Source organism: Gymnodraco acuticeps, unplaced genomic scaffold, assembly GCF_902827175.1.
Source record: "Gymnodraco acuticeps unplaced genomic scaffold, fGymAcu1.1, whole genome shotgun sequence".
NCBI lineage: Eukaryota > Metazoa > Chordata > Actinopteri > Perciformes > Bathydraconidae > Gymnodraco > Gymnodraco acuticeps.
In genome coordinates, this window is record NW_022990268.1 from 101587 (window position 1) to 120896 (window position 19310).

Below are 19310 nucleotides of genomic sequence, written 5' to 3' on the forward strand. Positions count from 1 at the left end.
AGCAGAGAACATCTAAGGCAGGGGTTTCAAACTCAAATACACAGTGGGCCAACATTTAAAAAATGGATACTAGTCGAGGGCCGGACTGGTTCAATGTTTATTGCAAAACGTATTGAAATGAACTTATTGCACATATTAAACCTGGAACTAACAAAGCTTAAATGATTGCCTATAAAAACAACATTAAATAATCAGTTGCATTCATGTCTTATGGCTCTATCTGCAGCTTTTCCAGAGTCATTTCTTATGTTTACATTTTCCCACAGGCCAACAACAGCTTCAACAAAACTATTTCCCTAAAAAAAAAAAACATGCCCTGTTGTCGTGAGAGAGAAAGTGCAGAAGGAAACATCCATTGAACTCAGTGTGCTGCTCTGTGATGCTAGTTCAGATACTTGGCATATCATCTTGGGTGCAAGGTCATCAATGTTTGGGGTCAGGCTCTGAGCGGAGGAGACCCTCAGGATGGAGTGAAGGTGTGCGTGCAATATACCGGCGACCCAGATCTAATAGTAATTACAAATTATCCGAAATTACATTTACCACGGGTCGGATTTGGCCCCCGGGCCTCGAGTTTGACACATGTGATCTAAGGCAGTGGTTCTCAAACTTTTTTCAATAATGTACCCCCTTTGAAAAAAAAATTCAGCCAAGTACCCCCTGATCAGCGCAAAAATTATTTGTTAGAAATGCCTATATAAAGAGGTACAGTAGGCTACAGTGCTGCACCATCGGTGTCTGATTTATTAAAACAACAACCTTGTAACTGAGAAACACTTAACCAATTTTAACATCATGCAATAACACCAAGACAACATTAGTTGCATTGAACTGATCTTTTTAATAAGTTGTACTTACAATGTAGTGAGAAACATGGGCTTGTGCTTCACTGAGGATCTTTATCATTCTGACAGGGAGGCAAACTGCAGTTATTACACTTAGCGTTTTGAAATATGTGTAACTGTTCATATAAAACCCACACTGCTCAAACTTTGTTACTTTTCCTAAAATTGGTATTTACTTTTTTTTCCATTAAGATAAAATAAATCTCACGTACCCCCTGCAGTACTCCAACGTACCCCTAGGGGTCTGCGTACCCCCATTTGAGAACCACTGATCTAAGGGATGTAACTGGCATTTTCATTTTCAAGTAATTTTTGTTGGAATCACTTCATCTCTTAGAAATGATTGGAAATATCTGGCAAACCTTTAAAGTCATTGAGAACCTTGCTTGACTAATTTTTTAATCCACGATAGGCTTCAGAACTAGTTCTAAAGCCTATTGAGTCAACGAGCCAAAGCCTCTTCACAGTGTGTGTGTGTGTGTGTGTGTGTGTGTGTGTGTGTTGTAAGTGGAGTTTAATGCAGGTTAATGAGTATAATTGAGTCTTCAGTAGTTTACTCACAGCTGGAGTCCATACAATGAATCCTTGAATTGACAGGCAGTCCCTGAACAAGGAACTAATACAACCAGACTTACAGGGTCCACTCCTCTCTGAATGATGACGATGTTTTTCCAGATTAACAACTTTGCAGTGTCCGTATAAAGCCAGCAGAAATCGTGAGGATGTAGAAAGTGAATTCATGCCGTGCTCCATAAACGACTAAAAGGCACACCAACGTCATGCCCTTCGTTGCCAAATGGCATTTGACTTCTGTTTTACATACAGTGGTATGTACTTGCAGTACAAACGAGGGATAACAAATCTCTGCAGAGTCTCAGGCGACAAACGTTTCTGACAGAAGTAGTTGTATTAAAGTGCCTGCAGGCCTTTTTGTTGCCGTTTTATTACACCTAGTGGCGCTTTGGATCGATGTTTCGAGAACCGGATATCATGCTCTACTCACAAATAAATAGCATAGTGAAACCTCATTTCTAATGGGACCATACAAAACACCTTAATCTAGCCCAGTGGTTCTCAAAGTGGGGGGCCCAGAGGCATGCCAGGGGGGGCGCGAGAGACCAGGAGGAAAATGTCTTTTATTTATTTTTTAAATCATATTTTGAAAAATTATTGATTCGAAAATAATATGATGCAGTACAGTACTATTACGTCTGGGTCTCTGTGTTTCATTAAAGCTCGGCTCTGTGTGTGGAACGAGCCATTTTGTGTGCGCGAGAGAGAGAGAGAGAGAGCGCGCACCGGTACCGGAGATCGTTGTTGTTAGCTTCTGGTGCTAGCGAGCTACGCTAACGGATATAAGGAGTTTTTTCAACAACAAAGTGGAGGAGAGTCCTCTCCTGTCAGACTGAGAGACTCAGTGAGCTAAAGGACTCTGTGTTATCTCAGTGGGTCTCAAACGTTTTGGTCACCATTAATATAAACAATTATTTCCGAGGCACACGTTTATATGATCATTATAAAAAAATAAGAGAATAAATGAAAAACAGCTATGAAATACTATATGACAGTAAAACAAGAATAAAGTTTAAAAGGGTGATTTGTAAAATATCTATAAAGAAAAAGTAAATCTGTTTACAGTTCTGTTTCAAATGGATATTGAGAGAGGTATCCATAGATCTCTTCATTTTGCTCTCAAAGTGCACCAGATTGATGCTTTTAACTTCAATATTTAAAAATAAATCTTCCCGGGGGAGCTTGCCTCCGGACCCCCCTATGTGAGGTCCACACACCACCTATACAAATAGCACTTGACCCCTGCTTACACCTATATCCCGTGAGCTGATTGTCAAGCCTTCATTGTAATAGTTGCTGGAACACTGTGTATATGCGTGGGGATTGTTGCAGTAGAACATTCCTCTGTAGCGCCCGGTACATTAATGGGAAACCCTAAATGTTTGAGCACCCTCTATGAAACGTCAAGCTACCCCACAGCACCCCCAAAACAAATCTCTGGCGCTGCCACTGAGCCTGACTTGTGTTGGGGGGGCCCGACTTTTTTTTTTCTCCAAAGGGGGGGCCTGACAGAAAAAATTTGAGAACCACTGATCTAGCCAGAGATTCATTAGTTTGCCAAAGTATTTAAACAAACTTCCTAAATCCAGTATCCCCTGGAGTGAAACCAATTAGCATGTAGCTGCGTGACAGCTGGACCTGTGCATTAGGGCTGCTCGATTATGGCAAAAATCATAATCTCGATTATTTGGGTCAACAATTGATATCACGATTATTAAAAACGATTATCCATTTACTTTGAAAACATCAATTTATTGAAAAAAAAGGTGTAGTTTTTAACAGTTGATTACCCTGAACTTTAAGTATAATTCAATTGAAAAACCAATAATATATTATTTTTTTAAATAAATAATAATAAAAAACAATAAATCATCGTTTTATTTCGATGATGTTGTTTTCATAATCGTTGCAAGCCAAAATCGTAATTCCGATTAAAATACGATGAATTGAGCAGCCCTACTTTGCACGTTATCCTACTCTGAAACACTTAATGACTCAATATAGTAGAAAGAATACCAGTTTTTACCATCCCAATTAGGACAACAAATCAGCATGTGTCACATTAAAAACTGAAGACCGAAACAGATCAGGTACTTGATCTTTGTGCATGTAAGATGGGGGAGGCTGTGGCTCAGTGGATGGTGTGCTGGACTTCGAATCAGGGGATAGCAAGTTCAAGTCCCACTGCAGTCAGCATGTCGTTGTGTCCCTGGACAAGACACTTCACCCCAAATTGCTCCTGTGGAGATCGTCCACAGTACTGAATGTATTTAAGTCACGTTGGATAAAAGCGTCTAACAAATGACATGTCATGTAAGATAAGGGGAAGAAGTAAGACGCCTTCACCTCAGATCAACCCATTTGCCTCTAAAGTCACAATTCAAATGTTTCTTATTTCAGTTCCCGGTTTCCAGGTTGACTATTTGCATAAGGAGTCAAACATTTCCATATTCAAAGGACTTGCTGTGGCTGCAGAAGGAGCGCTTCCCTTCTTGTTTATGGAAAAACAATCTGGGCCGGGTGGAGACATCAGCCCAGCAGCGGTCACAGTGTTCAGACCATTTCCAACTAACACTACAAGGGTCTGTTTCACAACCTACACCTTGAAGTCTTATTGCCTTCAGTTGATGATATGATAAAGTAACGTACCGGCTGCTCCTAAAATATCTTTAATATGTATCTTTCTCAAATCAAGTTGTTAATGTACAAAGTTTGTTGTTTAACAGAAAACAGCTGCTGTCGTTAATGTTGAATCATGTCTAAAACAAACTCCAACATTACTACATCGATACTAATGGAGTGACGCAGGAATGAATGCTAAAATGGCTTTTTTACGCTTTAAGGGTCCCTCGCCTCGAAGTCAATGATTTGAGATCTTATTAGAGGCCTGCAATAAGGTTATGTGGTTATTGCAAGCTTACGAGATCTTCACAAGTTGTTTTAAGACACAAAATATGTCAGTAAATACCGTGATTGTCTTTTAAGCGTCTTAAAAAAGAGCGGTTGGTAACAAGTGACTGAATGAGACTTTTAAAGTGATCATGCCGAAACTTAGCCGCACTTAGCTTAGCGGTGCTGATGCGCAGCCATGCGACCTTGATGTAGTTTGTTCTTAGTCTAACATTACGTTTTTACTCTTGGCGATTTCTATAAAAGTAGTGTTATTATGTGATGATTATCCTGCTTAACGAAACATGGAAGTAACATAAACATGCGTTTGCCACAGATCTAATTTACAGAAATATTCAGGCATTTTATTATCAACGGAGATTTTGAAAGAATGCTTATAGATGTGTACGAAGATCTTGATATTATTCATAAGACCAATGATATGTGGGAATATGCCAACCTTGTGTTAGATAATGCATCAAAAGTGTTGTTTTTCTTCCCATCTAGAAGAAACAATGTTTTCCTCCCTCTCAAAACCAGGAGGCTTAAGGTAAAAGCGTCTAACAAGTGTCATGTCATAAAGTAAAGTAAATGCAAATGGACAAAACAGATTCCTAAAAGAATATATTTTCTTAGTCAAACAAATGAGCCAGGAGCAGAAACCATGGAGCTGGATAGTAGGCCTAAAGGGACACATTTTCAATAGTAGTGCCTACAATTTAATAGGTTTATACTTTTTTAATAAGGTGTATTTCCATTTAAAAAAGTTGTCACATGTGTAATGTTGTTAAGCAGGCATAGGACTAAAATAACTAAGTGAAAAGTGTCCAAATCGGCACATTTAAAAAAAAAAAAAAAATGTAATCAGGAAGTAACGAAGCTAAACCGAAATTCAATGACATTTTACGTGCATCAGGTCATACATTTTTTTAGATGAGGGTGATGAAGGAGGAGAACAAATTCCCACGATGCATGTAGCCTATACTTTATTAGGAATGTAAGGTAGGTAGACTAACAGGCTACAAGAATAAAAACGAATGCAGTCGGGTACAACGTGATAATGGTACGATGTAAAGGCTATAAATGAAAGGTTGCTGAATGATGGAGGAGATGTGTTTCTTTGCCTCAATCATCTATGGTGATGGAATTTTTGAAAACATATGTTCAAGGCAAGAAGGAGAATGAAATGAGCTTTTAGCCAGAGGTAGAAGAAGTATTTAGATCTTGTAGTTAGTTCAAAATAGAACCAAACAGTATGAATACTTGTTACAAGCAAAGGCCTGCATTCAAAATCTTACTTACGTTAAAGTACAAAAGTATTGGCATCAAATATACTTCTGAATAATATATAATATATGTTTTGATAATTGATAGTGAAGATTATATTTCGAATCATTAATCCTAATCTGTAAAGTAACTAAAGAAATGGAGTGGAGTAAAAACACACTATTTACTTGTAGTGGGGTGGAGGACGTACAAAGTATAGCACAACATGGAAATACTCAGTAAGTAAAGTACCTCAATTAGTATACTAAATAGTAATGGTAAAACTGACGGCGATAACGCTCGGTTATATTCAACTAGGCCATGAAGTAGGTTGTTAGGCTGTTTGATTGTAATGAAGGAGATGTGTTTCTAGTACTTTTTCTACCCTAAATTATCTATTTGTTTGGAAACTATTTTACTCAAGAAGTAGTAACGTTAGAAACACATTTTCGGCATTATAGAGACTGAAATTAGCATTAAGCCCTCAACAGTGAACATTATTAGGAACCAAATTAGTTCAGATAAGAAAGGGGGGTTGAGCCGCCCAGGTGAAACAGGCACCCTCCATCGGTGGTTTTCACACCATTAAACCCAAAACTTCAAAGCAAAATACAAGCCTTTACATGTATATGTTTAACTGTAACACTTACCCCGTGTCCCTTGGCAGTATATGAAGTTGTATCCTGTTCTCAGTCGGTGTCCGAGGCGTTTTATCACCGCACCATGTTTTCCTCTCCTTCCTGCTTGTACAGAGCTCCAGCGGCTGCTCCCCGCCCTTATTTTTACCTGGGTGCCTCACCTGCTCTGCCCGGCACAAAACCTGCCGGACCGGTTCGACAAGCCGAGCGTTAAAAGATCAATAAATAGCAGGTTAAAAAAAACAAGCGCGTAGCATTCAGGGAGGCTGCAGCTGCGGAAGTGGGCGCGCGGACTCTGAGGTGTTCTTGTCACGTGATGCGCAGGTAAAGGCGTGTAATTGAACCCTTAATTTCAACCAGGTGGTCACTTACAGGGACGCTTCCTGCTGCTGGTTGGGCGAGAAGGTGCCAACATGCCACCTGTGGGACAAAGAGTAAGTTTGTGTGGGACAATGTGGGACATTTTGCTGCGAGGTAGTTTAGATTTGAATTATGTTACATGTATTTACATGTATGATATGTAATGTAAGCGACTTGAGCACTTGTAAAAGCGCTACAATAAATGCAATGAATTATAATTATGCACCAATATCCCAATGCAAATTCATAACGTGATGTTACTCCACTACCTTAATTAAACAGCTTAAAATACTTTTAACAAAATTAATCTAAAAAAAATGTAACTTGGAAATGTAATTTTGTGACTCTTTAAGTCACAAAATTGTCAAAATTATTCAAATATTTTGCAAAAAGTCAATCAGAACTAAGTTTGTATACAACAGTAAACGTGTGTTTTTTGTGCAAATTGCCCAACATATGCATAAGCATCCGGCAGTTTCTATGGGTAGCCTACATGTAATAGGCCTACATCAATACTGTGCAATACCCACAGGAGCAATTTAGGGTGACACCACTGCATGTTGACTGCAGTTCTGTATAGCATATATATATATATATATATATATATATATATATATATCACGGGGGAGTATTAGATTACATGTAATGAGATTAAATAATCAGAATAAAAAAGTGTGGTATCTGTATTCCCAGTTACATAAAAAAGAGGTACCAGATTACTGTGTTTTTTAAATGGGGATAACTGGTAGGATTGCAACGCTACAATTCATTTTAAAATGGAAATGCACATGTTGAGATCCACATGGGAACACACACTGAGAATAGGAATAACTTTTAAACAAAATATATTGGTTTCTTCTTTTCTATAGGGTCACATTGTTCTGTAAAACGTAAGTGAAAAACATCTTATTGATATTTCTTTGTCTTGAATCTTTAATAATTTATATTGAGGTAATCAGGTTCATTGAATTATTTAATACTAAGATAAGGTTACTGATTACATTTTGTAACAGGTAAATATTGTCATGAAACATATTTTTAAAGTAACCCTCCCAACTCTGGGTGCATAGATAAACAGAGTAAGAGAAAACAATTGGAAAAATAAGAGCAAATATTTTTGAAACGGTTGTTAAAACTTCTATAAAATAAAAAGTCAACAAATACACATATAATACAAAACTACAACAACAAAAATACAACATTTGACAAATTACAGAATTAAAAGCAGAAGAGTTTTGCAGTTTCGGAAGATGAAGCGGAAATGTAAAATAATGATATATACAGGATTTATATTGGGTTTGAGGAAGGTCACAAAAAGTGTGTTTATGTAATGCAGAAGTTCACTTATCAAAGTGGTTGGGACAATTTTCCAGATGTAACATCAGCATAGCAGAAGACAACAGATGTCCCCCCCCCCCTGGTTGTTGAACCTCGAGCACCTGCATGAAGAACCAATTAAAAGACCTCTGGACCACCAATGTGTTTTTAAGATGAGAAACACCCAACTATAGGTTTTGCTGTGATGTGATTTGGAGTGAATTTGTACCTTTAAGCTGAACGCAGGTGGCGAAAAACAAATCTCCAGGTTCACTTTGAAATCTATAAAGAGAGACTTGGCCTTTATAATTTGGAATTGAAAACACACGACAGTCTTTCTTCTCTGACATCATTACCAAAAACAAAAACAACGCACGTGCCTTGTTTGCTACCGTCGACGGACTAACTAACCCCCCAGTGTCAGTAGCCTCTGAATTTCTATCCACCAGGGCATGCAATGATTTTGCCTCCTTTTTCACTGACACAATTCAGAAAATCAGACAAGCAGTCAGTGCCTCTGCATCAGGAACAGCAAATGTGTTGTCTCTGTGTCCACCTAATAACAATTCAAGCACCATGACACAATTCCATCAGAATAATGATAAAAACCTAGAGGACATTATACAACTTCTGAAATCCTCCTCTTGCTGCCTTGATATTATTCCAACAGGATTTTTCAAAGATGTTTTTCCTTGCATGGCCTCAGATCTACTTCATATAGTAAACAAATCTCTTCACTCAGGTATTTTTCCACAGGCCCTGAAAACTGCAGTCATTAACCGCTCTTAAAAAAGAATAATCTAGATGCTTCAGTAATGAACAATTACAGGCCCATATCAAACCTCCCATTTCTAGGTAAAATCATTGAAAAAGTTGTTTTTCAACAGTTGAGTAATTTCTTGCATTTAAATAGCTGTTTTGATGTGTTCCAGTCAGGCTTTCGTCCAAACCACAGCACTGAGACTGCTCTTGTAAAGGTATTTAATGACATCCACTTAAACACAGACAGTGGCAGAACTTCAGTGTTAGTATTATTAGATCTCAGTGCTGCGTTTGACACTGTTGACCACAGCATATTACTAGACCGACTGGAGAACTGGGTGGGACTTTCGGAAACAGTTCTGAATTGGTTTGAATCCTACTTAAAGGACAGAAACAACTTTGTTTCTATAGGTAAATACACATCTGAGTTGACAAATATGACATGTGGGGTACCTCAAGGCTCCATCTTGGGGCCTCTTCTCTTTAACATCTACATGCTACCACTGGCTCAGATAATGAAGAACAACAAAATAAGTTACCATAGCTATGCAGATGACACACACATTTACGTAATAATTTCACCAGGAGACTATGCTCCAATTCAAACACTGAGTAAGTGCATTGAACAAATCAATGACTGGATGTGTCAGAACTTTCTCCAATTAAACAAAGATAAAACTGAGGTAATGGTTTTTGGAGCCAAGGCAGAACGTATAAAAGTTAGCGCTGAGCTTCAGTCTGTAATGTTCAAAACAACAGATAAAGCCAGAAATCTAGGTGTAGTCATGGACTCTGACCTGAGTTTCAACAGTCACATTAAAACTGTTACTAAATCAGCCTACTATCACCTAAAGAATATATCTAGGATTAAAAGACTAATGTCACAGCAGGATTTGGAAAAACTTGTCCATGCTTTTATCTTCAGTAGACTCGACTACTGCAATGGTGTCTTCACAGGTCTCACTAAAAAATCTATTAGAAAGCTGCAGCTGATTCAGAACGCTGCTGCTCGAGTCCTCACTAACACTAAGAAAGTAGATCACATCACTCCTGTTCTGAAGTCTTTACACTGGCTTCCTGTGTGTCAAAGAATAGATTTCAAAATACTGCTGCTGGTTTATAAAGCACTGAATGGTTTAGGCCCAAAATACATTTCTGACCTCCTGCTAAATTATGAACCATCCAGATCTCTCAGGTCTTCAGGGACTGGTCAGCTTTCTGTCCCCAGAGTCAGAACTAAACATGGAGAAGCAGTATTCAGTTATTATGCTCCAAATATCTGGAACAAACTCCCAGAAACCTGCAGGTCCGCTGCAACCCTGACTACTTTTAAATCCAGGCTGAAGACTTTTCTTTTTGTCGCTGCTTTTAATTGAACTATCATATCTTAGACTGCACTGCAACTTTTTTCCATGTATTTTTTCTTTTAATGTTTATTTTATTAGCTTTTCTTTTTAATGATGCCATTTTCTTAATGTCTTTCATTTTTTGTAAAGCACTTTGAATTGCCTTGTGTTGAAAAGTGCTATATAAATAAACTTGCCTTGCCTTTATACACAACGAGCATGCATGTATGGAGGACAGAACATACCATGAGTAAAAATTAAAAAGTACGGGAATAGAAAAATACAAGAATAAATAAATGTGGACATAAATACAGGAATAAATAAATAAATGAATGTATGAATACCAAAAATAAAGTTGAGAATGAAACCGAACACACATTATATCTGTTATGTATGTGTACATTATTTAAATTTCTTTGTCTGTACGTGTTTCACACAATGTTGTTTTGCTCGGTATCCTTGTATTCTGTGGATACGACAACATTATGAACAAATGTTCTTTCAATTGCTCAACAAGTGCACGTGTCTTTCACAATATATTTGAGTTGCTATAATATTTAATTTCACTTCCTCTGACCAGTCCCCCTTTTACTTGGAAGTTTTTGTAGAGTTGCAGTGCGAGGAAAAACACAGTGACTCTTCTCTGTTCAATAAATATTTAAAAAGCTTACAGCACCGGGAATTTCCTGCGTATTCATGTTCTGTATAAAAACTGTAAAGCCCCGTGAGAAAAAGTACAATTTGTGATTTAGGGTTATACCGTGCTGATCCACAATCCATTCCAGCAGGTGGCGGTAAATACACCTAAAAGCTGTTTTCCAACCGCCATTCAAAAAATAGAAGAAGAAGAAGAACCCCACCTTTCCGGTTGTGTATTGGCCAATCAGGAGTCCACATCCTGAAACAGCTCACTGCCGTGTGGCTCCGAAAACAGCTAGCTAGCTAACTTACTGACAGAAAGCTAAAAACAAAACACTTTTTATTAATAACCACGTTTTCTGCTTTGAACATCACCCGCACCCACTAACAACACAGCTGCAAACTCTACAATGGTGGGTGTCAAAGTGATCGGTAGCGACCCTGACTTCCAGCCGGAGCTAGCGGCCGCCGGCTCCAGGCTCGCCGTGGTGAAGTTCACAATGGCTGGGTAAGCTAAACACACCAGACCGAGGCCCAGCGGCTAGCTAGGCTTAGCATATAGTCTCTCCTTTCAACTTAAGACTGGAAAACATTCATAGCTTCGTCGTTTAAGTGTTTTATGGAGCTGACACTCCCTGGGTAGCTACGTTATCTGATAGGTGGAAGTTGGTTTCATTACAAGAAAAGCAAGGTTAGCATGCTATTGTTAGCATGCTAACTAGCTATATTGCTTACAATGACATGGCAGTATTACAGTAACTTGGATGGTGAAGGGTTGAGCAATGTTTACAGTTGTTTTATTCATTATTTGACCATCTCATTTTCATGTAGTTTGTTGTCTAATTTGCTCTTTTTACTGCACATATAGTGTACAGTTTTATTATGAATTGGTACTTCTATTATTGTGCTGCTGTGTGTGTTGTATCTTTGTAACTCAGGCATAAACATTTCCTTTGGGACAAATAAAGTCTTATCTTAATGTTAAGAAAAAACTGTGACATTACGTCTAATTTAAAAGTGAATAGAAACTAAACAGAAAAGGTCACATTTCTCTGCTTACATATTAGGAATTGAGAAGTGTGTTCTGTGTATACTGTAAATACCGTGTGGAAAAGTGAGAACAACAGAGCAATCACAAGACGTATTTCTAAGCTCTGAAACAAAGGGATGGGTGTTTATCAAAATAGTTCCTGTAGGTAGAATCAAGTGTCAGTAGCAACACCTTATGGGTCTTCAGCTGCTGTATGAATGAATGAATATGTAGGTCCTGTTTTCATTTACTATTAATGATCTAAAATGGAAATGCCACCGAACACACTTTCTTGGGAACTTTCTGCTATTTGCAGATGTATATTGTGTTGGTCAGCTGATAATGTCATTGCTTTTTTGTTTATGTTCTGTTGTGATGTATAAAGCTACCATCAGACAAAATATTATAGTCCCATGTCTTAAAACATGCCTTCAAAATCCAGAATTAGTTATAACCAGTTATTTGTATTGTAATCACTCAATTCTGTGTGTACCTAAGTATCTTAGACTGTAGCTAAATAAAGGTCTAATTTGTTATTCAATTCTTATTTGAGTGACTTATTAACCAGTGATTCAACAGAGACCTTCATAATTCATTAATTATCATTTATAACTTGAGAGAAAAAGCTCGAACCAGCCACATTTTTCCCCACAGCTTATTGATTGTCGATTCACTGACTCTGTCCTCCGCCTCCTCAGGTGTCGGCCCTGTGTCAGAATAGCTCCAGCTTTCAACATGTTAAGTAACAAGCACCCACACGTCGTCTTCCTCGAAGTAGATGTTCATGTCTGTCAGGTAAGTCTGATCTGTGCATCCCCCACATGGTTTTCATCCAACAGGGTCCCGTCAGCCCCTTTGCAGTAACTCTTTACAATCATACTCAGCTTTAGCCCTACCTATTCTTAGATCAAATAAAACCGTTAACATTTGATTGAAGCTAGATGCTGCCTTCTTCCGATCAAACGCTGTTTTCATTGTATTCTACAGAGAGCATCTGGGGATCACGTAGGATACTCTGGCCGGTTTTGGCCCACCCGGGATGGATGTTGCTGAAATCCCTTATTAGGACTTAGGAGGCTGTAAAACATTCAAGCCTGAATATAACCACAGAGTGCTGACTCCCTGTTCAGGCTATATTTAAGACACTTCACTTTGTGCTTAGTGGGAATTGTTTTCGCTGCACGTTAGGACCGAAGAGATTTAAACTTATTGGACTTTTTTCTCGTCAAAGTTTGGTAAATGCTGACAAATGGAATCACTGATACTGAACGAACATCAACATGTTATTATACGGGAAAGTTGTCTCTGAAAGGTGTTTTTATTGACCTATCAGGGACATATATGTCATGCTGGTACTTATTTAATCGTTTCTTTAGCAGGGACAATGCACAGTAATGAACACTTCAATCAAATGTGTCAAGCGTAACAGTGCCAGATTTAGCTTTGAGCTCATTTCCATCCGCAGTCCCTCACATACAACATTTAAGAAGATTACATTTTACAAACATGGCAAAAACAAATACATTATATGCAAAAGAGCAAGAGCAGCATACACAAGTATTTATGACATGGTGATACAATATAGCAGCAACGACATATAAAGTGCAAGAGGAGATACCCCTGTGTTAAAGTGCATTTAGCGGTGATTGCCCGTCTGTTTGTTTCTCAACCATTCTTTGAGTTGACCTTTGAAGCTTTTGAGAGTGGGACAATCCCGTATCTCAGTTGGAAGGCTGTTCCACAACGAGCTGCCTTTAATGGAGAGGACATTTTGTCCACAAGTGGTCCGTCTACGGTGGACTTCAGTCTCCTCTGGTTTCTGACCTAGTGCAGCGTCCAGTGTGTTTTCTGTGGATGAATTCCCCTAGAGGGGGCGGGGGGGGGGGCAGTCCATGTAAACATTTATAAGTACCTATCGTGTGTCAACAGTTAGGCTCACTAGTGCACCACTCTCCTGTAGTCTGAACTTAGAAGAGTTTTTAAACGTGTGTTCGGTATTTTATCTTCTCTTGTCATGTGGGATTCAGTCATATAGACTACAGTGTGCCGTTCAGGATGATAAAATAACATATCAGCCAGTGTCAAAGCAACAGGAAGTGATGTTCATGCTCAACAGCAACCTAAAATGGACACTAGTCACCAATGGGATGCCGGTGAACCATGGGGGGAAAAAGAGCTGCACGCCAGGAGATCCAGCTCGCTGTATTTTTTACATTTTATTAAACCTTTTTTCTTTCTCTCAGGCAACAGCGGCAGCGAACAACATCTCAGCCACACCGACATTCTTGTTCTTCAGGAACCGGGTCCGGGTGGATCAGTACCAGGGGGCAGACTCCGCGGGTCTGGAGGAGAAGATCAAACAGCACACGGAGAACGACCCCGGAAACAGCGAGGACTCCGACATTCCAAAGGGATACGTAAGTCTTCACGATTCCTCCTGAAGGCTTTTGGTTGTGTCGGTGCAGGAATCCATATGACCATTCATAAGCAGCCAATCAACATTTCCTAAACCCCCCACTCGTAAAAAAAAAAGACATTATTTTGTATCAATCCAGGTACGAACTGCTTCAGCCCAGAGTCAGAAACAAAACAAGTCAACACACAATATTCGTAAAATTGGAAACAGTAGAAGGCAATAATATGTATGTGCAGTATTTGTGTGAACTGGATTCATTTTGAATCAGTCGGTTGCACTGAAATAACTAAATATCACGTTTGAATAAAGGCAGATCGACCCAGAGTCACATCTTCCCTTCAATTCTGAGTCAGAAATCCCAAATCAGGGAAATGTGAATCGTAACAGAAAAGAGGATAGTTCAAATTAAAGGCAAATAAAATAAGTAGACCATCATATTTTAAAAACAAGCACACGTTAACAAAATAAAGATCAATAAGGACATATCAAAGGTATTAAAGTACGTAGCAGCATTATAAAAGTGAATGAAATTGTAAAAGTATGTATAATAATATATCTAAAAGCGCTTTGAATTGCCTTGTGTTGAAAGGTGCTCTATAAATAAACGTGCCTTACCTCGCCTTATTACCATAGTAACGTCCTTAAACAAACCATTGGCATTTACCCGGAGCAATATATTATCTGTGACTACTATTTTCTTGGTGCTGTTGTGTCTCGCTCGAAAACAGCACGATGAGACTTAAGCATCAACTCCATGCCTAAATGAAACCATGTATTGTGATTTACGGGTTATCTGTTAGGCCAAGTCAAATGTAAATTATAATGAACTATAAACAATGTTTCAACAGATTTTCCCGGTTAAAAAAATAACCGTAAACCCAGAAGCGTATTCAGTCCTTTCTCCTTTGTTTTATCAGATGGACCTCATGCCTTTTGTCAACAAAACTGGCTGCGAGTGCCTCAACGAGAGCGACGACTGTGGCTTCGATAACTGCTTAATCAAAGACTCCTCCTACATGGAGTCTGACTGTGATGAACAGGTACGAGCTTCACACTTTCAGAAGGCTTTAAAAATATTCTCCATCCTTCAAAATCCATGGGAACCCCCACGTCTGGGTTTCATGGTATTTTGTCTTATGTCTTTTTTTGTCCTTTCCTCTTGCCTAGTTGCTGATAACTATCGCCTTCAACCAGCCTGTGAAGCTCTTCTCTATGAAGCTAGTCTCCTCAGACTTTGGTGAGTTTGTTATTCACGTTTTCCACTTGTATTCTTAAACTCTATTCATTTTCATCTGGGGATATTGCAATAATAAAAAAAAAAGTTCCCTGCTAAATTACATCCTCTCCTTCCTCCCTTTCTATCCCTCCTTCCACCTTTTCCTCTCACTCCCTCCCCCCTTCAGCCCAAGCCCCTAAGGTGGTGAAGGTGTTCATTAACCTCCCTCGGTCCATGAGTTTCGACGACGCCGAGCGGAGTGAAGCCACTCAGGCTCTGGAGCTGTCGGAGGAAGACTACAAAGAGGACGGTTTGATTCCTCTGCGCTACGTCAAGTTTCAGAACGTACAGAGTGTGACGGTAAGGACGAGAGGATTACCAACATTACTGAAACATTTCCGTGTTTAATAATCATAATAATACTAGTGGTGCACGATAATTATCGGTCCGATATTAGGAATTATGACGCCATCCCGATAAACCCGATAACAGTATTAATAGCCCCGATAATATACAATATATTTTTTTGGGTAAAAACAATACTGCGGTGTGGGTGGATTGGGATGAGGGGCGCTTGTTTTTCACTCGGCTCCTCCCGTTTTGCCAGTACTGTGGTATTGGTGGTTTAGGAAGAGGGGAGTTTTTCACAAATCCAGCGCTCCCTAACTCATGCCTGGCTGTGACGTAAATGGTGTGCGGCCGTGAAGCGAGGACAGTAAACAAACATGTCGCCGGTGGTATGGGACTATTTCAAAGTTTCAGAGTTAGATAGTTCGCTTGCTATTTGTATTAACAAATGCAGAAGTTCCACGAGGAGGGAAAAAGGCAACGAGCTATAATACTTCTGATTAGTCACCTGAAACATCGCCATCGCTACGATGGTGTGTTAAAAGCGTACGAAGACGCCTGCGCTGCTAAACTAGCGGCCAATCCAAAGCCAGCTGCAAAGGCACCGGGGCTTTTACCTATCGACGAGGCTTTTGAAAAAGGCAAGAAGTTTATTTGGGAAAATAAATATGGTCACTTTGAAGAGTCAAAACTGTTCTTGGCTTTGTTTTGTTCATAGTAGTAATGCTCATGTCATTTGCTCACTACTAGTCTTTTTTTTTACCACCAGGTGTGCAAAAACTACAGGTACATTTAATATATATAAACACAGACACTCGTCACCGAGGTCACAATATCAATCGATCCAGCAGAGCAATAGCCTATAGGCAAAACACAGAAGATCAACAAAAGATATGACATAAGATGAACGTACCAAGCTGAAGTAGATCATCAACTTCATTCATTTTCTTTCCGCTTTACTGATTTTAATCGCTCTACGCTGCTCTCTCTCGTCTTCTCTTCACAACTACACTTTTCATGGCACACGTACTTACAGCCAATCAGCTCTGAATTATGAGATGACGTTTAGTGGGTATGCCAGCCCTTTGCCCCACTGGTGATTATTTTGTTGTCACACACATTGAATAGGAAAATACTCTGAACATGTGCAGTGTAGAGCACCCATTCACTTTGACAGCAGAGAGGGGGGCTTGCCCCACTTCGCTCAACACGCACACTGTGGACACTAATTGGAAGGACGCAGACTGAAACAGCAATGACTAATCAGACGACTAAACATGATCTTAAAATATATTTTAACATATATATTTTGGAATTATTATTTGCATTACTTTCTGCTGACTCTAGGTGGGGCTGTGGCTCACCGACAGTGTGGGACACACTTTCAGTATCAAATAACCGTTACATTTATGATATAAGAAATTGCTTTGATCATTACTACAGACTTATATCAACAACTTAATAATAAAAAAGCACGCACACCAAGTGCATGTTTGAGCATTTTGGGATGATTGGAAGTTTAATAGGTGGGATAGAAATGCCCTCCAGTTTTGGAATGACCCATATAAAGGATTTGAATGAGTAAGTGCTTGCTAACACAATGATAGTAAATGGGTCATAGTATGGTGAATAATGAAAAATGTCACATTTTCAACTCCAGAATAAGACTAGTATTCATCTGTTATCTGTTAGGCCTAGTCAAATGTAAATTATAATTACAATCTTTCAACAGATGTTCATGGTTAAAAAGGACAATGATAGTAAATGGGTAATAATTCATAGTATGGTGAATAATGGAAAAATGTCACATGTATGTCCGGCGTTCGAGACACAACTTCAACGCTAGTGCTTCTGCCACACACTTCTGTTCTCCCCATGAAATGTTGTTGCTCCGTCTTGAGGCTGGGAGCTCGTGCCGCTTCAATTGAGAGACAAAAAACGGGTTCGCAACCTGAACCACTCCAGAAGTAAAGGGTGGGTTTACTGATGGTGTTGTCTTTTTTCCCCCGTTATCAGATGTTCGTCAAATCAAACCAAGGAGACGAGGAGACGACAAAAATCAACTATCTGACCTTCATTGGCACTCCAGTACAGGCCACCAACATGAGCGATTTTAAGAGGGTACATTAGCCATAACTACATTTGTTTTTGTTCAGGTGTGTTCATGAGTGCGTTGTAATCGCTGACGATCCTTTTATTTTCGTTTCTAACTAGGTTGTGGGAAAGAAAGGAGAGAGTCACTGAGAAGATGAAATAAGGGGAGGAAGAGGAGGCTGCAGATACATCCAAGGACTTTCCCTCTGCCAAAGTTGACACACACACACACAGCATCCAGCTCACCTCCTCTGATTTAAATTCTCCGTATGTGGAGACTGGTTCTATAAATGATTTGTATTGTAATTCTGATGAAAGTCACTGTAAATAAAACACAATCCTTTTTCAAAGGCATGTGCGTTGTGTCTGCTTTCTGTGGGGGGGGGGGGTAAAAGCTAGTATTGTCAGATAGACGGTAGCATTTTGTGTAAAATAATGTATAGAATAGTATCATTAACAGATTGGTGAATTAATGTTTCCATAAACCAGGAGATGAGTTAGCGTTGTGCCACTTCCTGTCCCCTGTCTTGAAGTAAAACGTGTTTTTGTTTAGAAGCCTGAAATAAGGACAGACGTGCAATAGATGCCGTGTGTAAATTGAAAATATAATACATTTACAACATAGGTAGTCCAAATGTTGGAAATGCATGTGTCTATAATAAGAAGATGAATCCACGAGGATATCCATCCAGGACTCATGATCCAGGACCACAGCCACGACTCAAGATCCAGGACTCATGATCCAGGACCACAGCCACGACTCAAGATCCAGGGCTCATGATCCAGGACCACAGCCACGACTCAGGATCCCGGCGTATATAGACACCAAAAAGAAATTTGGGGAAGCTGGGTTATTCGGAACATGAGAGTACACAGGTATAGACAGAGAGAAGGAAGAAGTTCGATGTCCCCCGACAAACTAAGCCTATATCAGCAAAACTAGGGACTGAATCTAATCAGCCCTAACTATAAGCTTTATCAAAAAGGAAGGTCTTAAGCGCACTCTTAAAAACCGAACACAAACTGGAAGCTGATTCCACAAATGTGGAGCTTGATAAGAAAAGGCTCTGGCTCCCATTGTTCTTTTAGAGACTCTAGGAACAACCAACGACCCTGCATTCTTGGAACGCAATGCCCTAGTAGGACAGTAGGGTATAATGAGTTATTTAAGGTAAGATGTATAGGCACATGTTTTAATGTAATCTGAATGGATGCCATGGCCTAATTCTTTCTCTTTGATACATCGTCAGTTTCTATCACTCAGACCCGTTACTGTTTCCCTGCTAACGTTCACTCTTAGCTGCGTTCTGTTGGTTTCTTCACTGGTTTGAGACAAGCGCCCTTATTGGAATCACCTCCCTTCGTAGCCAGACTTCACCACAGTAGAGGCGAGTTTCTGTCTTTAGGTTTAAACAGCTTCACAGTCAGGTGTATCCAGGATGGTCTCTCCGCCACTCTAACTGCAGTCGGTGTAGACAGGAGTGCTTGGTAGGGACCCTCCCACTTGGGCGAGTGCCAGCTCTTCCTCTTTATCGCTCTGGTGAACACCCACTCTCCTGGTTTCACTGTCT

The 19310-nt window shown here is 39.5% G+C and overlaps 2 protein-coding genes across 2 annotated transcripts in view; one reads left to right on the forward strand and one right to left on the reverse strand.

The window, feature by feature from the left end:
* The window catches only part of atp8b1 (ATPase phospholipid transporting 8B1), a 36446-nt gene extending 29935 nt beyond the window's left edge, over positions 1-6511 (reverse strand). The window contains exon 1 of the mRNA XM_034220755.1: positions 6224-6511. The gene's annotated coding sequence lies outside the window, so the exon portion shown is untranslated. The remainder of the gene's footprint in view (positions 1-6223) is intronic.
* Positions 6512-10847: 4336 nt separating this feature from the next.
* On the forward strand, positions 10848-18093 carry txnl1 (thioredoxin-like 1). Its single transcript, XM_034220752.1, has 8 exons — positions 10848-11143; positions 12364-12460; positions 13909-14082; positions 14999-15121; positions 15249-15318; positions 15485-15657; positions 17662-17766; positions 17860-18093. The coding sequence occupies exons 1-8, from the start codon at positions 11046-11048 to the stop codon at positions 17887-17889; spliced, it is 870 nt and encodes a 289-aa protein (XP_034076643.1). The 5' UTR covers positions 10848-11045; the 3' UTR covers positions 17890-18093.
* Positions 18094-19310: the final 1217 nt, after the last annotated feature.

Coding starts and splice junctions, on each gene's coding strand:
- txnl1 (XM_034220752.1), top strand. CDS start 11,046: ATGGTGGGTGTCAAAGTGATCGGTAGCGACCCTGACTTCCAGCCGGAG. Junction 14,083..14,998: donor CCGACATTCCAAAGGGATAC/GTAAGTCTTCAC, acceptor TTGTTTTATCAG/ATGGACCTCATGCCTTTTGT. Junction 17,767..17,859: donor ACATGAGCGATTTTAAGAGG/GTACATTAGCCA, acceptor GTTTCTAACTAG/GTTGTGGGAAAGAAAGGAGA.